Here is a 20,377-nt window from a genome sequence, read left to right on the forward strand (position 1 = left end):
CAAGTTTTTCAAGCTTAGTTTTCCTACATGTTCTACAACAACGTCTGTGGCAGAGACATTATTTTGTATGTTCTACAACAATGTCTGTGGCAGAGACTTGTTCCAGAGTAAGCACCTTGTTGGCTGCTAGGCCTTGTGAGAGAAGGACTGTCCAACCTGGGTGATCATCCAGTTGCGAATGGCTATTCTCTGGATGCAGTCAAAGTAAGCAAGTTCTTCAACAAATTTGACTTTGACACTTATGCCCCGTACACACGAGCGGACTTTTCGACATCCAAACTCCGACGGACTGAGTCCGGCGGACTATCCGATCGTGTGTGGGCTGCAACGGACTTTAGCGAAGCTAAAGTCTGACGGACTTTAGAAATGAAGCATGCTTTAAATTTTCCCGACGGAACTCCGCCGGACCCGGTCCCCTTTGAAAAATCCGCTCGTGTGTGTGCTACTCCGACGGACTAAAACCGACGCTAGGGCAGCTATTGGCTACTGTCTAGGAACTTCCTACGTCGAATCCAGTCGTACGTCATCACGTTCGACTCCGTCGGAGTTTGGTGTGATGGTGTGTGGTCAAGTCCGTTCGGTCGAAAAGTCCGCCAGAACTCCGTCGGAACTCCGGCGGAACTCCGGCGGAACTCCTTTGGAGGTCTGTCAGACTTAATCCCTCTCGTGTGTACGGGGCATAAGAGTACCTGAAATTTCCTTTCCAACCCTCTGATCCCAATTCAAGAGACTTTTTTTATTGTCCAAGTTTATTGCAAATAAAATCCATTCAAGTGGATTGTTTTTCAGTCTCTAAGTTACTTGGCCATCTACCATGGGAAACCCTAGATGTACAAGGAAAACGGGGTAACGGTAAGCCCAAAACTAACCAGCAGCTCCTTTGGGGGTTAGTGCTACACCTGAATGACCAGCAGGGGTCATGCTCCTACTAAGGCAGTCTATACCCCTGTATGACCAGCAGGGGTCGGGCTCCTACTAAGGCAGTCTATACCCCTGTATGACCAGCAGGGTCGGACTCCTAAGTCAGTCTATACCTCTGTATGACCAGCAGGGGTCGTGCTCCTACTAAGGCAGTCTATACCCCTGTATGACCAACAGGTATCGAGCTTTTATATTTTAATTTGCCACATCCAATATGGCCGTATCTGTGTGCCGTTGCCTGACGACCTTCCGTGCGCTGGTACGCCGGGCCGCTGAGCACTGTGGGAAAGAAGATGGCGTCCATGCAGCACCAGTGAGCAACGGGCCGGCTTCCTGGAGACTGTAGCTGGCTGTGTTGGGACAGGGAAGTGTGACATTGCCGGGAGGTGTGACCCGGAGCTGGGAGCCGCCGAGGCAGGTGACGGAGTGTGCGTAGAATGTTAGGAGAGCGCACAGCTCGCAGTGTTCAGCTGTTGTGTATGGTAGAATTCGGTGGGTGGAGGAGCTGTACATGGAATGTTCTCCTCTCCTGTGTGTCCTGTCTATACACCTGTCCATACCCCCTCCTGTCCCTGCTCTGTGGGGACCACGTCTGCCTGTCCCTGATTTATAGAATGGCGATCATTAATAATAATGTATGACCACATTCATGTGTGCGATTATTTGTGGGAAACGCATTGATAGGGCTGCCCTACAGGCGACAAAGTAGCTGAGACTTTTTGCTGCGTTCTGGATTGCGCGGGTTTTGCGTTTTTGTGTGTGTGGCAAAACGCACATCTCTTTGCTGCGTTTGTGATGCTGATAACGATTGATGACGCGCATTCTGGGAACACGCAGAACGTGAACATGTGAGAGGATCTTTAGGGCTTGTTCATACGCCTGACGCTGTAAGATTCATTTTTAAGTGCCACTAAACCCATCAATTTAAAGCAGTAGTAAACTGCAGGTAGTTAAAATAAATTCCTGCAAGGCAATGTTACAATGTGCAGTATACATCGCAGAACCGTAGAACGAAGCCCTCCAGTGCTGCGCTGTCACTGCTGACATCTTCCCCCGGCCTTCTTTCTGGGTTTGTGGCTACATGAGTGACTGGAGCGCGATGACGTCACTCCCGCACATACGCCACAGTTTACAGCAAGGGCTTTGAAGGCTCGTCATAGTAAGGGCTCATTTACACGTGCTAAGGCTTCGGACACGCTTTGCTAAAGCTCTCTGAACACCAGTCAAAGCTCCTGTCACTAAATAAAATGATTAGCTTACAGTCCTATTTACACCTTGCTTTTGCTTTGGCTTCACTTTATAAATGATACCCCATGTAGCTTCAGTGGTGCTTCAGAGCATCTTCAAAACCTCCATCGAAGTCTATGGCAAAGCTTGCTTGAAGCCCCAAGCAAAAGCAAGTGTAAGTAGGACTGTAAGCTAACCGTTTTATTTAGTGGAGCTTTGGATTTCAGAGAGCTTTAACAAAGCGTGTCCGAAGCCATGTTTTGAAGCAAGTGTAAACTAGCCCCAAGCCGGACCTACAGAGCGTATGCACCGGTGAGGTCATCGGCTGCATGCACTCTGAATATCTCATAAACCAGTGTTTTTCAATAAGGATGGGCTCAGGCGTGTTCGCAGCTCCACATGCCTGAGTCCGCCAAGAAGCTCACACTGCGCAGCACTAATCGCAGGCAGCGAGATATTTCCCTGCGGCTGCACAAATCAGGAAACGTCTCGCTGCCTGTGATTAGCGCTGCGCAGTGTGAGCTTCCTGGCAGGCTCAGGCATGTGGAGCTGCGAACACGCCTGAGCCCATCCTTACATCTCAATTCTTTAACTGCCATTGTACTGCACATGTGATCGGTTATGACACCAGCAATTGGATGGTTTGACAGTTTGGTTGACAGCACAAGCAAATGTGACAGTTCCATCCCCAGCATGCAGGGAATGTAACTGTTTTCAGAAACCATTAAATCAATGGGATTGCTTCCGCTTTAGAGCCTCATTCACAACAACGTGCATTAAACCTGCTCAGATTTCACTTGCAGAGATGTGAGTTTACTTGTTTCAGTGAGTTTTATGAACGTTAACATTTTTCATGTGCTTCAGTTATGTGCCTTGTTCACACCACAATGTTGGTGTGGCGTCAGAGAAGCTCCAGTCTGGGCAAAAAAATAAAAAATAAAAAATACCGTAGCTGTTGACTTTTACTATAAGGACACTTACCTGTCCAGGGATCCAGCAATGTTGGCACCAATTCTTTTGTCAGCTTTGGATTCAGGGGCCGGCATCTTCACTAAGGGAAACCAGCAGTGAAGCCTTTAGGCTTCAGCAGGTTTCCTACTGCACATTCGTGAGTTATGCTGCACTTTCTGAATGGTCCCGCAGTCTTCTGGGACCTGTGTGTGTTCGAGAAGGCAACCGTAAATACTTGGAGATTGTCGTGGCATTCTTACCTGGCAGTGGGATCGGGTACCTGCCATAACCAGGTACCTGCTACCCCTCCAAGAAGTTCCAAATGTGGCAGTGGGGGGAGGGGGGGACTGTTGAAACAAGCAGAGCTTCCCCTTTTGGGTGGAGCGCCGCGTTAAGTGTAGAAAACTGCATACACGTGCACAGAAATATCTGTACATGAGACCAGTGTTGTGATGTGAACAGGGCACATAGAGAACAAGTATTTTCTTTGAGCTGTTTTCTTTTATATAACAGCTTGCAGTTGTGATATAATATGATAAACGACAACAAATTAGAATTGTCAAAGTGAAATGCAATCTCTTTCAACGTGCTGAAGTGCTCCAAATAGATAAGTGCTTCATATACAGTATCTTGCAATGTGCTGAAGTGCTCCAAATAAATGGAAAGTGCTGAGGTGCTTCATAGAAATTGACTGTGCCGTGTGCCACACTCCCCTCTTGTAGCTCCACTCACCAGAAGCAATAGACCCTCAGCTTTGCAGTCTGGGGGTCAAACACGCTGTGATCTGGTGTTTAAACATGGAATACTGGCACTCCTCAGTAGGATCTCAAAACATGAAGGATCTTGGGGGTGACCAAAATAACCACCACGCTTGATATAAACAATAAAAATCTCTTAGTGAACAGTACTGTTGTCAATTTTGAGATTGCTGATAAAACAGGCATGAGACAGAGAATGAACTCATCCAGGTTCGCCGCGGGCTGGGGTGTGTTCCACGTAGTGCGGAAATGGCGTCAGTGATAGTAAAACCAGGCATCAGTGCGTTTCACCCCTCCTCCAGGGCGTCATCAAGGACATCTGTACTTTAGTTTTCATGTGCGTTTCAGGCCGGGTTCGTACCTATGCGGAATTGGGTGTAGGTTTCTCCGCATCTAATTCGTATAGGAGGAGAGTGACCAGCTCTCTATGAAGAGGGTTCACGCATCTCTCCTGTAATTCGCACAGAAGCCCTGTGTGTCTTTTGGTCTGTTTCAAGTCCGAATTCAGCCAAAGATTTGTGCTGAAATCAGACCTGAAACTGTGAATGGAGACGCACCAGACTCCTGCTGGGAGCCGCTATGTGTTCTAGTGTGAACCCAGCCTCTGCAAAATTGATGTGGGGGGAAATTTTATGTGCTTGGGTGTAACTTTGTGCAAAAAATTTTTACTCCAACTTTTTTTTTTTTCATTACATAGGGGATATTTTGTGCTCTGTGATGATTCTTGGGTAACGGGTTCTCTTTAGACCCCTTTCACACTGGGGTTAGCGGTAAAGCACCGCTCGTTTTGATAGCGCTTTACTGCTTTTTAACCACTTCAATACACAGCATTTTCACCCCCTTCCTGCCCAGGCCAATTTTCAGCTGTCAGTTTGACATTTTCGTGGTCCCACTGTACCCATATGAACATTTTGATAAATTTTTTTTCCCCCACAAATAGAGCTTTCTTTTGGTGGTATTTGATCACCTCTATGTTTTTTGTTTTTTGTGCTATAAACAAAAAAAGAGCTACAATTTTTGGAAAAAAACACTATTTTTGACTTTTTCCTAGAAAAATATCCCAATTAAAAAAAAAAAAAAAAAAAAAAAAAAAAAAAAAGTTTTACTCGGTTTAGGCCGATTATATATTCTTCTACATATTTTTGGGGGATTTATGGCATTTTTTTTTACTAGTAATGGCGGCGATCTGCGATTTTTGCCAGGACTGTGATATTGCGGTGGACAGATCAGACACTTGACACTATTTTGGGATCATTGACAACTATACAGCGATTAGTCCTATAAGAATGCACTGATTACTGTATAAATGTCATTGGCAGGGAAGGGGTTAACACTAGGGGTGATCAAGGGGTTAAATGTGTTACCTAGGGAGTGATTCTGACTGTGGGGGGAGGTGACCGATCGGTGTTCGGATCCACCCCAAAGATGTTGCTTGCCGGACTTTTTCTAACGTCCCACAAGCGCACCGCCCCAATGTGAAAGCACTCGGGAGGCATGAGAGGCAGTTTTCAGGTGCTTTACAGGTGCTACTTCTAGTGCTAAAATGCCTGAAAACTGTCTCAGTGTGAAAGGGGTCTTAATGAGACATGCAAGATCTTTTGCATGTGTCTCCTCTTAGCTCCATTGAATGTATTGCAATACTGATCGCATTGCAAAACAGTGATTCCTGGGTATGCTAGCCAGAGGCTGACCCAAAAGGGACATCATAGATGACGCTTTCCAGATCACAGCAAGACAGAGGAGAGCGGACGTGTCTGCTCTTCTTCCTTTCCACTTGCTGGCACCTGTCATGTCGGTTTTGGGCCCTTAAGTGGGCAAGCTGAGCCTGGAAAATATGGTAGGGCATGCTGGTAGTGTGTGTGGTCTGGTCTGGTCTGGTCTGGTCTGGTCTGCCTGTCAATTTTACACACAATCCCTGTGGCTGCAGCCAACAGATTATGTGAACCCCCCATGACATCACTACCCTGATTACTGGCATCTTAAATCCTGACTCGCTTTGCGAGCGTTGTCTTGAAAAACAAGCAGGATTCAAGCCTCTGTGATGTGCAGTTCCGCATTTGGCCAGAGGTCTGCGGGGACGCCGGTGACATTCGGAGCCACTCATATACACTCAGTTTCTGAGTGTCTCATACGCCCCCTCCCCCACCTCTGGCCACATGTGGTACTGCATACAATAGAAGTCACTGTGGAATGAATTATCTGAGTTTCTGTTGACTTCTATGGGGAAACTTGCTTTGATATGAGTGCTTTGGCTTACAAGCATTCTTCTGTAATGAATTATGCTAGTAATCCAAGGTACCATTGTATTCACAAATGCAGATCTTGACGTTTTGAATACTTTTAAGTGTGGTTTGGGGTCTTTTAGACTCCCGATCCCTCCATAAAGAGTACCTGCTGCTGCCTATTACTGTCGCAAGGGATGTTTACATTCCTTGTGACGAAAATAACAGTGATTAAAAAAAAAAAAGTATAAGAACAGTGTAAAAATAAAAATGTTAAATGTACAGAATATTGGCCTGAGAGGTGGCCGAAATATCGACTTTGTATCGGCACTGAAAATACAATATCGGTCTATCCCTAGCTACCCTAAATAGTTACTCATCTGAGAGGTATAAGTTTCTCAAGAATCTCCTAGCAACTTTTGAAGAAACTTTAGGGCTCTACGGATCCTTGATTGAGGAGGGCTGTAGTATAGTGTAAGCATTATAACTCGGCTTTCTAGCAGTGGTGGTGGAGTTTAGGCACTAGGTGGTGCCAGTCCTTTAGGTTGCTTTTTGTGCATCTGGTATCCAGTTGCTGATAACAGTAATAAAGAAAATATAAATTTACTGCCCATTCCTTTTAAATGCTCACCTTTTGGACAGTGCTGTATTAAGTAGTCTTTTTAACTTGCTTCTCTTTTCTATTACAGGTTCAAATTAAGCGGGATGTTGACACTGGCAAGCAAGCTGAAGCGGGATGATGGGGTGAAAGGAAGCAGAGCTTCCAATACATCCACGGACTCTTCTCGTAGAGTGTCCGTCCGTGATAGATTGCTTGTAAAAGGTATCAATTATTGTGTTTTTTTTTTTTTTTGTGAAATACTGTTTTCCTGAAATTAAATTGGTTTTCTCTCATAATGTGTTCAACGTCATGGCTCAAAAAAATTGCAAAAACAAATTCTAGCCGTGTGGGCGATTACTTTTGTCAAGTTTTTGTTGCTCACCACAAACTTCCATTTCTGAGTGCTAAAGATTTATTTTTGTCTTTTTGTCCTTACTGTTCTAAGGGACAGACATGAAAAAACCCCCAAAAAACCTTATTAATGTTTAGACTAACCTCAGCCTATCCAAGCCGTAACAATTTGTGGACATTGGATGGGTTAACACCCCAAAAAAACCCTAATCGAAGTACATAGGGTGTGTACAGTAGTATGTCCAAGTCTTCATCCCTTCCACAGATTTGGTTTGCATATGATGTCCGTTTAAAGCCAAACTGAAGGGTGAATACTCGCCTAACAGTCTCACTCCGGCCTCTTCATTGGCATGCATAGGAGGCTCTCTTCCAGACACTCAGAGAACTGTTTTGATGCTGGAAGCTGAAAGGCGCATGAGCAGCTCAGTTTGCAGTTCTGGAGAAGACAGTGAGCAGACAGGTTGGGCATTTTTATTGCAGAAGAAACATTGCATAGCTCTTCTGCAATCAAAGCCTTCCTGCTCGCTCTTTCTTACAGCAGAACAGTTCCACTTTACAGCAACCTGACAAGTTTGGGGGCATTGATTTACAGTTAGTTTCTATTCAACCCCTTATTAACCTTTTCCATAATCAGCCCCAATTAAAGCTGGCCATAAACTGTTCAATTCTCAGCCAGTTTAGTAGGGACTGAATGTTCCCAAGCGGATCGATAAATTAACGCAGGTACAACCATCATGTTGAATTTTACATGCGATTATTGCTAGTAGCTATTATAGCCGCTGGCACGGAGTTCTCCCCGCAGAGACGTATGCCCCACCCAGCTTGTAGAACACTATGCCTCTGCAGGAGGGATTCAAGTGGTTTTGGAATCAAGTGATTTTCTTTTCTGCAACCAACACCACTCCAGCCATCTTTTTTTTTTTCCATTTGTTCTTTTTTTCCTTTTTTGTTCATTAAGTTATTTTTAGTGTCACAGTAATGAGGTGTAACATTGAAAAAAAAAATCATTTATTTTATTTGTACATAATTGAAATGCTTTATACTAGAATTACAATTTTAAGTGTCATTTTAAACAGGACATATTAAAGTGGATGAAAACCTTCTCCTATACCCATTGACGTGAAAAGCCTCATGATACACAGGGATGAAACAAATCTCCCTACATAAGTTTTACATGTATATCTGTTGTCTTCAGCTTGCTATATGCTTTAGAATCCTAGCATTGTGTTACATAGTAGGTGAGATTGAAAAAAGACACAAGTCCATCAAGTCCAACTTATGTGTGTGATTATATGTCAGTATTACCTTTTAATATCCCTATATTTTGTGGTCGTTTAGGTGCTTATCTAATAGTTTCTTGAAACTATCTATGCTATACGCTGAGACCACCGCCTGTGGAAGGGAATTGCACATCCTTGCCGCTCTTACAGTAAAGAACCCTCTACATAGTTTAAGGCAGTCATGTCCAAAGTCCGGCCCGCGGGCCATTTGCGGCCCGCGGTCCGGTTTTGTATGGCCCCCACCTTGCCCCCAGCCTCTCCTGCATTATGGCCCACCTGGCTCCGCACACCCCAAGCGCCTCTCTAACAAGCTGAGGCGTGTGCGGCAGGTCCGGAGCCTGTGATTCCGGCGGGGATTGGTGGCGATGATTGGCTGCTAGTGCCTCTCACCCCGCCTCTCATCCCCGCCTCCCACTGACGGTCAGATGCTGGGGGCGGTCCAAGGCCTCCGGGAAGCTGACAGCACACGCCGCCAATAGCAGACACTGAGCTGTCCCTGCAGCAGCTGCAGATCTCTCAGTGCCTGTGATTGGCGGCGCAGATTGTTTGCGGCGCCGCGCGCTGTCAGCTGCCTGAAAGCCAGAACAGAGGAGAAAAAAGGTAAAGATAATTACCGATAAAGAGAATTAAAGAGAATTAAAGAGGGAGAATATTAAAGAGGGAGAATATTAAAGAGGGAGAATATTAAAGAGGGAAAATATTAAAGAGGGAAAATATTAAAGAGGGAAAATATTAAAGAGGGAAAATATTAAAGAGGGAAAATATTAAAGAGAGAGAATATTAAAGAGGGAAAATATTAAAGAGAGAGAATATTAGAGAGAGAGAGAGAGAGAGAGAGAGAGAATAAGGCTGGGTTCACACTGCTGCGCAAATCACATCCGATCTCCGTAGCGATGCGAGTTCAGCCATACAGATAGTATGGCTGAATTCGCATCGCTCCCGCAGCAAACTCGCACGGGACCCTTTTTTTTGGTCCGCAGCAGAATCGGATCGCATGGGTGTTCACACCATGCGATCCGATTCCTGTGTGAGTGTGCAGATCGCACTGCGATATGTGGACGGATCTGGGGGTGTCATATATGAAAGGCAGAGTGATTTAACACCTGTGTAGATTTGTCATCCATGTGACGAAATGAAAAGTATGCCGTTTGCAATAAACTTTGGTTAAAAATTTAATTTGCATTTCTTTTTAACGGTTCAAAAAAAGTCAGGCAAAATGGTCGGCCCTCATGCATGTTCACTTCATGAAATCCGGCCCTCTTTGAAAAAAGTTTGGACACCCCTGGTTTAAGGTTAACCCTCTTTTCTTCTAATTTTAATGAGTGGCCACGAGTTTTGTTAAACTCCCTTCCGCGAAAAAGTTCTATCTCTATTGTGACGTCACCAGTATGATATTTGTAAATTTATATCATATCCCCTCTCAAGCGGCTCTTCTCCAAAGAGAATAAGTTCATTGCTTGCAACCTTTCCTCATAACTAATATCTTCCAGACCCTTTTATTAGCTTTGGTGCCCTTCTTTGTATTCGCTGCTTTTCCAGTACATCCTTCCTGAGGACTGGTGCCCAGAACTGGACAGCATACTCTAGATGTGGCCGGACCAGAGTCTTGTAGAGCGGGAGAATTATCGTTTTATCCCCCTTTTAATTCATGCCAATATTCTGTTTGCTTTGTTAGCAGCACCTTGGCATTGCATGCCATTGCTGAGCCTATCATCTACTAGGACCCCCAGGTCCTTTTCCATCCTAGATTCCCCCAGAGGTTCTCCCCCCAGTGTATAGATTGCATTCATATTTTTGCCAACCAAATGCATTATTTTACATTTTTCTACATTGAACCTCATTTACCATGTAGTTGCCCACCCCATTAATTTGTTCAGATCTTTTTGCAAGGTTTCCACATCCTGCGGAGAAGTTATTGCCCTGCTTAGCTTGGTATCGCTCGCAAATACAGAGATTAAACTGTTTACCCCATGCTCCAGGTCGTTTATGAACAAATTAAACAGGATTGGTCCCAGCACAGAACCCTGGAGGACCCCACTACCCACCCCTGACCATTCCGAGTATTCCCCATTTATCACCACCCTCTGAACTCGCCCTCCATGCACAAACCCTCACCCCCCTATAATGAAAATAAGCCCCCAATAAACAAAAACATGAAGTATAAAATAGTGTGTCACAGTAGTGCCCTTCACATCACGCCCCACAGTACTGTAGTGTCCTGTGCCCCCACCCCCAGTAGCATTCCCTGCCCTCTTTTTTACATAATCCTCCCCACAGTAGTGTTCTCTGCCCCCTTTATATCAGCCCTCCCACTGTAAACGGGTAATTTTTCTCCTTCACTGATGTGTGCTGATGAGGCTTTACTGATGGGCAGCACTGATAAGGCAATGGTGGACACTGTTGGGACTGCACTGATAATCGGGCAGCACGGTCATGGAAGGATGTCCATAGATGCCCTCCTGGCAAAGTAAGCCCGTGCTGTAGCCATCTTTTGGCTATAGCACAGGCAGGAAGGTGTAAAAAAAAAAAAAAAGACAAATCAAGAAAAGAATGCACTTGCAAAAATCTCTCCAGTGGTATCCAGTGGACCCCTCCCACTGTAGTGTCTTCACGACCTTCTGTGCACCATCTGTGTACAGAATGCCTCCAGATTGCCATATTACATTTTATTTTACACAGAATTACTGCACTGAAGATTGAAAAGGAAAGGTCGTTTTTAATAACATTCAATTACAATATGGCTTGTGTTGCAATTTTATATGCTATATATTTTTTATTTTATTTGCGATCTTTTCCTCACAATAGTGGAGTTGCCCTTTAAGTATACCACTGGAGAGATTTTTTGCGAGTGCATTCTTTTCTTGATATGTCACTTTTTTTATTTTACCCCTTCCTGCCTGTGCTATAAACCAAAAGATGGCTACAGCACGGGCTTACTTTGCCAGGAGGGTGTCTATGGATGTCCTCCCGTGACCGTGCTGCCTGATTATCAGTGCAGTCCCAACAGTGTCCATCAGTGCAAGCCTCATCAGTGCACATCAGTGAAGGAGAAAAATTACCTGTTTGCAAAATTTTATAACAAACTATAAAACATGTTTGTATGAAAGGGGTGATTAGATGCCACTAAGAGCCGGTTCACACAGGGGCGACTCAGATCCGACTTCAAGTCGCCCCAAGTCACCTCAGGTCGCACAACATGTAGAAATCAATGTAAGTGAATGAGAGCTGTCTTAATGCACACTACTGAAGTCGCTCCGACTTCAGAAAAGGTTCCTGTACTACTTCAATCCGACTTGTAGGCGACTGGTACCCATTGATTTCAATGGAGATTGCCTCCAAGTCGGATCTCCGTCTATACAGAGGCGACTCTCAGAGAATTATCAGCTCTCAAAAGGAGTTCCCTCCTGAGAGCTCATTCTCTGATTGGCCAAGGCAAGTCGCCTGGCCTGGGGCGACTTAAAGTAGTCTTGTAAGTTGCGTCCAAGTCGCGTCCATGTCGCCTCCAAAAGTCGTGTTGCCCCTGTGTGAACCGAGCCTTAAAGCTCTATTTGTGTGAAAAAAAAAAAGGTAAAAATATCATATGGTTACAGTGTTGCATAAGCACGCTATTCTCATTAAGGCTCGGTTCACACAGGGTCGACACGACTTCAGGACGACTTTGTGAGGCAACTTGGAGACGACTTGAACGCGACTTTTAGACACGACCTGGGGCGACTTACAAGTCGCCCCAGGCCAGGCGACTTTTGCCGTGGCCAATCGGAGAATGAGCTCTGAAGGGGGAACTCTTTCTGAAAAAAATTTGGTGTGGGTTCCCCCTCCGAGAGCATACCAGGCCCTTAGGTCTGGTATGGATTCCAAGGGGAACCCCCCTACGCCGAAAAAACGGCATGGGGGTCCCCCCCAGATCCACACCAGACCCTTATCCGAGCACGCTACCCGGCCGGCCAGGAAAGGGGGTGGGGACGAGCGGGCGCTCCCCCCCCCTCCTGAGCCGTACCAGGCCGCGTGCCCTCAACATGGGGGGGTGCCTTGGTATCGCACGCCCGCCTCCTCACCCCAAAGCACCTTGTCCCCATGTTGATGAGGACAAGGGCCTCTTCCTGACAACCCTGGCCGTTGGTTGTCGGGGTCTGCGGGCGGGGGGCTTATCGGAATCCGGGAGCCCCCTTTAATAAGGGGGCCCCCAGATACCGGCCCCCCACCCTATGTGAATGAGTATGGGGTACAATGTACCCCTACCCATTCACGCCCCCCCTCCCCCAAGGCACCCCCCCATGTTGAGGGCATGCGGCCTGGAACGGCTCAGGAGGGGGGGGCGCCCGCTCGTCCCCACCCCCTTTCCTGGCCGGCGGATAGCGTGCTCGGATAAGGGTCTGGTGTGGATCTGGGGGGGGACCCCCACGCCGTTTTTTCGGCGTAGGGGGTTCCCCTTGGAATCCATACCAGACCTAAGGGCCTGGTATGCTCTCGGAGGGGGAACCCACGCCAAATTTTTTTCAGAAATTTGGCGTGGAGTTCCCCCTTCAGAGCTAATAATTCTGTCAGTCTCCTCCGTATAGACAGAGATCCGACTTGGAGGCGACCTCCATTGAAATCAATGGGTACAAGTCGGATTGAAGTAGTACAGGAACTTCTTTTGAAGTCGGAGGCGACTTCAGTAGCGTGCATTAAGACGGCTCTCATTCACTTACATTGATTTTTAAATGTTGTCCGACCTGAGGCAACTAGGGGCGACCTGAAGTCGGATCGCAGTCGCCCCTGTGTGAACCGAGCCTCAAAATGTGACAGCGCAGAAAGCTGAAAATTGGCCTGGGAAGGAAGGGGGTAAAAGTACCCAGTAAGCAAGTAGTTAATACGTTTTTGAAAACTGCTGTTCTAAATGATCATCTCATGTTCAAGAGGTGGACCCCTCACCCCCATTAATCACTCTAAACCCAAATAATATTTTCTTCAATGCTTGCAGGTAATAAAAGCTCATAAAGCTGAGTAGGTGTTACCAACTGAAGAATGCGTTGTAATACAATGCATAGTAACTATTTTCATGTTACCTTTTATTGTCTTGACAGTAGAAAAGTTGTTTTATTATGCCATCATTGCTCTTTGCACTTTCTGTTAGGCTAATGTTCATGACCTATTATTTAAATCAACGTACACAATTTTCTGTAAGTGATTTGTGATCTGATTGCAGCGGGTTGTTGGGCATTTTTATCACTTTGCATTGGCAGCTCCGTATTACATACATTAAAAACAGTTTCCTTGGAAAATGTGGTGTTCATGTCTTCCGTAAAGGCTTCAAGCTTCTCTTGTTTATGGAAAGTTGAATTATTAACGTTAAAGTGTATCTGGCTCCAGTTTCCTCGTGTGAGTGGATGACCCCGCTCAGAAGTATCCACTTAACATCTTTGCAACAAAAATATACAACACTGTAGAATAGCTTGTGACATTGTGTTGCTGCTTCCCTAGTGTAAGACTTCTTTAATATTGCATGTTGAAATTTGTTCATCCTTGGCCTGTTTATTTCTGTATTTACCTTAAATTTATAGAGCAGATTAAAAAGCTTGAATGTTTTCTGGAGCTCCTGTAAATTCAAAGCTAGTTTGTGTGTGTTTGTTTTTTTTTTTTTTGTTTTTTTTTATATTATTCCGTAATATGTTATTGCTCAGATTGGTGCAGTGCACAGAATAGTTTTTAAAAAGCACAATGAAATATCCATATTAAAATGTCTCCTGGTCTTACATGGTTTCCTGCAAATACAGTGATCTGGTTGGGCAGTGGTGGGAATTTATCAGAACTGGAGCAGTCAGAATATGGAACAGCTATGAATGGCAACCAATTGGCCTCTATTTTCAGCTTGTTCAGTTTAAGCTTTCAAAATGTAAGCTAGAAGCTGATTGGTTGCCATGCTCGGCTGCTCTGAACTGTCTGCTCCTGTTTTGATAAATTTCCCCCAGTAAGTCCTTTTCTGTATAGTGCATCAAATATACAGACAGGTACACTTTGGTGGGCATGTGAGGAAGGCTGGATGGCAGGTAACCTTTTGATGATTTGAGGGAGTTGAAGAAAGGAGACCTCTAGGGAATTAAATAAGAAGATGATGTTTGAACACTGCTTTCTGCTTTAAGGGGTCAGACAGAAGCACAGTGGGCAAGAGGATGAAGTCAGAAAAGTGCATGAAAGGTTAAATGGACAAAGGGTGTTTAGAAGGTAAAGCACACAGAATGGTCATAGGAGAAGACTGGTATGGTGGTTAAGCACTTAACGGTGAATTTGCAGAGGCTATTGCAGGACAGACAGTGGGGTTAAGAGCTGGATGGCCCTTGATTTCAAAGGGATCATAGGCTTTTAAGTCTTTTAGTTGTCTGTCCACAACTGAGATTTCAGCTATGGGTGGATGGTGGGGACTAATACACCCATATTTTTACTTTCCTCTGGAACTTCTTTGGAGAGATCTTTCTATAACAGTTCAGAGCTCTATACTTCACCTCTACAGAGTCCTGTTTCTATCTATTCTCCATAAAGTAAAAAACCCATAGGCATAGAGATCTCCTTAACCACTTAAGCCCCGGACCATTTTGCAGGCCAAAGACCAGAGCACTTTTTGCAATTCGGTACTGCGTTGCTTTAACTGACAATTGCGCGGTTGTGCGATGGGGCTCCCAATCAAAATGGACGTCCTTTTCCACCACAAATAGAGATTTCTTTTGGTGGTATTTGATCATCCTGCAGTTTTTATTTTTTTTACTGTAAACCAAACTTCAATTTTGAAAAAAAACACATTCTTTTTTACATTTTGCTATAAGTATCCTTCAAAAATATATAAAAACAATTTTGTGCAAACGTTATATACGTTGTAACAAAATAGGGGATAGTTTTATGGCATTTTTTACATTTTTTTTTGTTTTTTTTACTAGTAATGGCAGCAATCAGCAGTTTTTATTGTGACTGCGACATTATGGCGGACACATCGGACATTTTTGGGACCATTGTCATTTATACAGCAATCAGTGCTATACAAATGCACTGATTCCTGTGTAAATGACACTGGAAGTGAAGGGGTTAACCACTAGGTGGCAGTGTAGGGGTTACGTGAGCCCTGGGGGTCTTTCTAACTGGGGGGGGGCGGGTGTGTGGCTGTGTATGGCACGTCACTGATCTTTGCTCCGATCACAGGGAGCAGAGATCAGTGACACTGTCACTAGGCAGAACGGAGAGATGCTTGTTTACATTAGCATCTCCCCGTTCTTCCTCCCCATGAGACGACCGCGTGTATCCCTGCGGCGGTCAAGTTTGCGGGACCCGCAATCAAACTCACGGAGGTCCCGCCCGGCGCCTTTAAAGGGACGTGCCCATTTGCCTATCCGTACCATTCTGATGACCGTATATCGGCGTGCGCCGGTCGGCATGTGGTTTATAATGGAAGCCAGTGTTAAGACTATAAAAAGCTGCCTTCACCTACCCAGGTTTGAAAGTTGGTCTTATGCTGACTTCCGGCTTCAAAACAAAGTCACTAAGCTAGATGTGATATATCATAAAGTAGGAAATTGCAAAAAGGGCGCTGATGTTAATACCAAGCACAAAAAAACCCGTTATTAACCAATTTAAAAACGGGACACTTTTTTACCCCCTTTTTTCCCCCAGATCAATTTTCAGCTTCAGTGCTCTGTCATGCTACACTGTACCCGAACAAAATTTCTTATCGTACATCACAGGACACAGAGCCATAGTAGTTACTATGTGGGTTATAGGCCACCTTCAGGTGATGGACACTGGCACGCCCTAGATTAAAAAGTGCACTCCCTATATAACCCCTCCCACTGGTGGGAGTACCTGTTTTTTTTTTTTTTTTTCCTCTAGTGTCTAAGGTGTTGGTCACGAGTAAAGATGTGCTGAGCTCCACTGGAGCAATCCTTGCTGGGGCTTGCCATGCTGACTGGATCTATTAAAAGTGTCTTATATTTTGCCAGATTGAATGGTACCCGGGCCTCGTATCCTAAGAAACAAGATTTTTTTTTTTTTTTCCTGTGAATGCTTCTCTTTTTGGAGCTGGAGCCTGGGATCCAGTACTTTTTTTGTAGTGAGGCCATGAAGTTTTTACTGGCAGGGTGCTGTTGCAGGTCCAGGATTGTGGGTTTCCCCTAGGATCCCCTGCTCCTGAAGGTTTAACGGAACCCACCGTGAAGGGTGAAGATTGGGTCTGTTGGTTTACCACAGAAAATCCTGCGGCGGGAAAGGTAAGTGGAGTTTTCTAAAATCCTTTTCTTAAGAATAAGAAAAAAAAAAAAAATTTCATAAGAATTTTCTTATGACTGTCTCCTTTATAAATAATAATGTTGTTGTCATGCATGTGTGTCACCACAGGGGGCTGTATTGAGCCCTCATTGTCTCATGCTTGAAACCGGCCGAGCAGCAGATCCTCCGTTAAGCCTAAGGGGGTGGTTGTCCCACCTGTTGCCCCCCTATGCTGGAATTCCCCCCCCCATGGGTTAAAAGCGCTCGGATCAATTAAAAAAAGGAAAGCGTGATCAGCGACCCCCTCGGCGGCTTTGTAATCAACCCCCCCCCCCCCCCCCCCCCCGTCATGCTCTCTCTGAGCCTTAGAGAACCTTTAGTCTGCCGCTCGCGTGGGAAAACCCTTTCTTTTGAAATAGGGGGTGGAGCCATAGGCAACGCGGGAGGGGGGCTAACTGCGTCAGCGGTCTCCGATGGCAGGTGCATGTGGAGGCAAGTTTATAAAAGCACACTGTGTGCTGCTGCAGGCTGCGGAGGGGCACAAGAGTATCAGATTTGGTGACACAAACATTTGCTATTGTTACTGCTGCATCAGGCTGGGCAACTGTGCTGAACTATAGCTCAAGCAGTATATGCATTCCTCCTTGTAGTACCTCTACTTTGTGCATCGGGCTATGGTAGAAGGGGAGTAAAAACACCTCAATAAAGGGCTCTAGAAAGACTTAGATCCATCCCAGTAATATGGCTGGTCACGGTGAGCCATCGGGGGGAGGTAGAGGGGCATGTGTTGCAACTGCTCTTAAACATTGCAGGCCCTGTGTATATTACTAAGAAGGTTTTTTTTTCTTCAACCATTTTAAGTTTAAAGTAAAGGTTTTATGCTTCAATCGCATCCCAGAGTGGGACTAAGCGTAACAGGTCCCCGTTCATTGCTCAGGAACAATTAGTGAGAGATGGTCAATTTTCTCTCTAGGACCAGGAAAAGGCTGATGTCTCCATAGAACCTGATGCGAAGTTTCAAGCTCGCAGGAAAGGTTGCTTTCAGTCACTCACTGAATTGGTCTGCTCTACATTTTTACTGCCAGTAAGGCAGTCAGTCGATGAGCCCACTTCAGCTTTAGGTTCACTAAAAGCCCCCCCAATCTTGTTCATGCTTTTTCTATCCATTCATGGCTAAGAAAGCTTATGTATTCTGAGTGAGAGCACCCAGATAAACTTTTTTTTTTCCTCTGAAAAAGTTCTCAATACTTTATTCCCTGGAGGAAAGGCTTTATAAGGAATTCCAGTGATTTTATGCTGCTATATCCTCTGTAAACAAAAACCTGACTTGTCCAGTAGACCATGCTCATATGCTAAAGGGTCCAACAGATAAGAACTTTGAGTTCCTTTTTAAAAAAAATCTATTTTGCCCACAGGTTCAGTCATTCAAACCTGTGCTGGTGTTCAGGGGCCCATGGCCACATCACCCTGAATGTACCCGATCTTGTCTGATCTTGGAGGCTAAACAGGGTCAGGCCTGGTTAGTACCTGCATGGGAGACCGCATGGGAATTCCATGTGCCGTAGGCTTCTAGGACCCGTTTATAGAGCTACTCCAAAGCTATTCCTGATCAGCAGGCCCAGGGTTTTGCCGGCATGTCAGAAGCGTTCTGTTTTACAGTTTTCACAATGAAAGATTCTATTCTCCAGGCCTCGCGGGTCATGCTAAGCCTTGTACATTTGCATAGAATCCTATGGTTCAAAGATGGTCAGCCGAAGCGCCATACAAAAGTTCTTGGCCAGTTTCTCTTTTTATTGTAAACGGTTATTTGGAGACAATCTGGATAAGTATATCCAAGGAATTGCTAATGGGAAAGTTCCCTTTTTTGCAGTTAAGAAGTTTAAATTGGTTTCTTTTAAATGTGCTGCTTCTCTAGTGCCAGGGGCATGTGCCTCCAGGCAGTCACGACAGCCTCCACCATCAGGATTCCAGAGCTAAACCTCGGAGGCAGGCCTAGGGTCAAAAGAGGACCTGGGGGAGGTAACCCACAAAACAGAATACTAAAGCCTTATGAAAGAGCGCTCCCGCTCGCTCGAGTGGGGGGAGAGACTTTTACAGCTTTCAAGGGTCTGGAAGGAACGACGTCCGAGTTCCCTTCTCCTCATTTTCTCAGATAAAAACGTTCCCACAAATCCAATGAAAAGAAGTCTTGGATCCAAAGATCTAAATAGGGTTTGAATATTCTATCTTTTCCCATGGAGTCAATCCAATCAGTAGTCTCCATCCTACAAGGGGCAAGCACTTCTGGTGTCAATCGACACCAAGAATACCTTTTTCCATGCGCCATTTTTTTACCCCGCTCACCAGAAATTTACGCTTCAAGGTAGAAGAAAATCTTCATTTTCAGTTTGTAGCTCTGCCTCTCGGTCTAGCTACTCAATCTTGAGTGTTTACAAAGGTCCTGGCTCCTCCTTTAGCCAGGGTAATGGCTCAAGGTGTAACAATACTAGCCTATTTAGACCTTCTCTTCATAGATCAATTCGGTAGCCCACTTAATCCAAACTTTGGTCACCGCAGTTAGCTACCTGGAATACCTAGGTAGGATTCTTGGACCAGAGAAATCCTCCTTAAATCCATCAAGGAGATTGCAGTTCTTGGGTCTGATCATTGATACAGCTCAGTAGAGTGTGGTGTTTTTCCCCAGGAAAGTTACTCTAGTCAAAGAAGAATCCTATTTGGTTTTGAATTAATTTGTTGGGTAAGATGGTGGCTTTTTTCGAGGCTGTTTCTTATGCACAGTTTTATTTAAGACTGCTGCAAAACAGTATCCTGTCAACTGGGAACAAAAACGGCCCAAGCTCTGGGCTTTCTAATGTGTTTACCTCCCCAATTGGTGGTTAATATCCAAGAATCTTCTAAAAAAAAAAAAAAAATTATGAATCCTTTCTACCAGCTACCTGGAAGATTGTAACAGACACCAGCCTTCTGGGCTGAGGTGCAGTCCTGGAAGAAGCATCTGTCCAGAGGAAATGGTCCAAATCAGTGATCACCTTGTCCATCAATATTCTAAAGATTCGGGCAGTACGCCTGGTCCTCGAGGCTGGACACCCAAACTATGAAATTGTCCTATCGGGATCCAATCCAACAGTGCCACAGATGTGGCTTTTATCATTCACCAAGGGGGCATGAGAAGTCGTGCGGCCCAGGAAGAGGTGAATCATATTCTATCTTTGCAGAAAACAACATTCCTTGCCTATTTACAGTTTTCATTCCAGAAATAAGAATTGACAGGTGGACTCGAAGTCACCAACAATTGTTCCTGGGAGAATAGTCCCTTTACCCCGACATGTTTCTGTTGATATACCAGAAGATGGGGAGTTCCGGATGTGGAACTTTATATCGAGGACAAAGGATCCGTTGGCGTACGAAACGGATGCCTTGGTTTTTATTTTTTTTTATTTTATTTTTTTTCCGTGGGATCAGTTTTTACTGATCTATGCATTCCCTCCTGTTCTGCTTCAGCGCCTTCTTCACAGGATCAAGCAAGAAGGGAAGAAGGTGATTCTTGCGGCCCTGGTGTGGCCCAGGAGATCTTGGTTTCCTGAGGTTGTAAAGATGGTGGTGGGGGACCCTTGAACCCCACCACTATGACCAGACCATCTCTCACAAGGGCCAGAGTTCCATCCTACTTTACAAACGATAAATTTAATGGTTTGGCTCTGAAGAAGTGTGGGCTGTCAGGTTCAGTAGTTTTCTACTTTGGTTAATGCAAGGGAACCGGCCTCCATAATTATATTATGAAGTCTGGGAAACATATGTCTACTGGTGTGAAACCAGGAGCTGCACCCCAGAAAATAG

The 20,377-nt window shown here is 45.1% G+C and overlaps 1 protein-coding gene and 1 pseudogene across 5 annotated transcripts in view; both read left to right on the forward strand.

The window, feature by feature from the left end:
* The first annotated feature begins 1,168 nt into the window (after positions 1-1,168).
* UBE2F (ubiquitin conjugating enzyme E2 F (putative)) overlaps positions 1,169-20,377 on the forward strand; it is a 396,663-nt gene continuing 377,454 nt past the window's right edge. Inside the window, exons 1-2 of one of the 5 annotated variants that reach the window (XM_077448309.1) lie at positions 1,169-1,335; positions 6,769-6,902. In XM_077448309.1, coding sequence (XP_077304435.1) covers positions 6,785-6,902 — 118 coding nt within the window. In that variant the 5' untranslated portion in view covers positions 1,169-1,335; positions 6,769-6,784. Of the gene's footprint in view, positions 1,350-6,768; positions 6,903-20,377 lie in introns of all 5 variants that reach the window. The other 4 variants (XM_077448308.1, XM_077448307.1, XM_077448306.1 and 1 more) reach the window with 4 other exon arrangements.
* On the forward strand, positions 17,990-18,108 carry LOC143925886 (5S ribosomal RNA; annotated as a pseudogene).

The sequence above is a fragment of the Lithobates pipiens genome, unplaced genomic scaffold, assembly GCF_037356315.1.
Source record: "Lithobates pipiens isolate NorthernLeopardFrog02 unplaced genomic scaffold, aLitPip1_a1.2 Scaffold_22, whole genome shotgun sequence".
NCBI classification, from domain to species: Eukaryota; Metazoa; Chordata; class Amphibia; order Anura; family Ranidae; genus Lithobates; species Lithobates pipiens.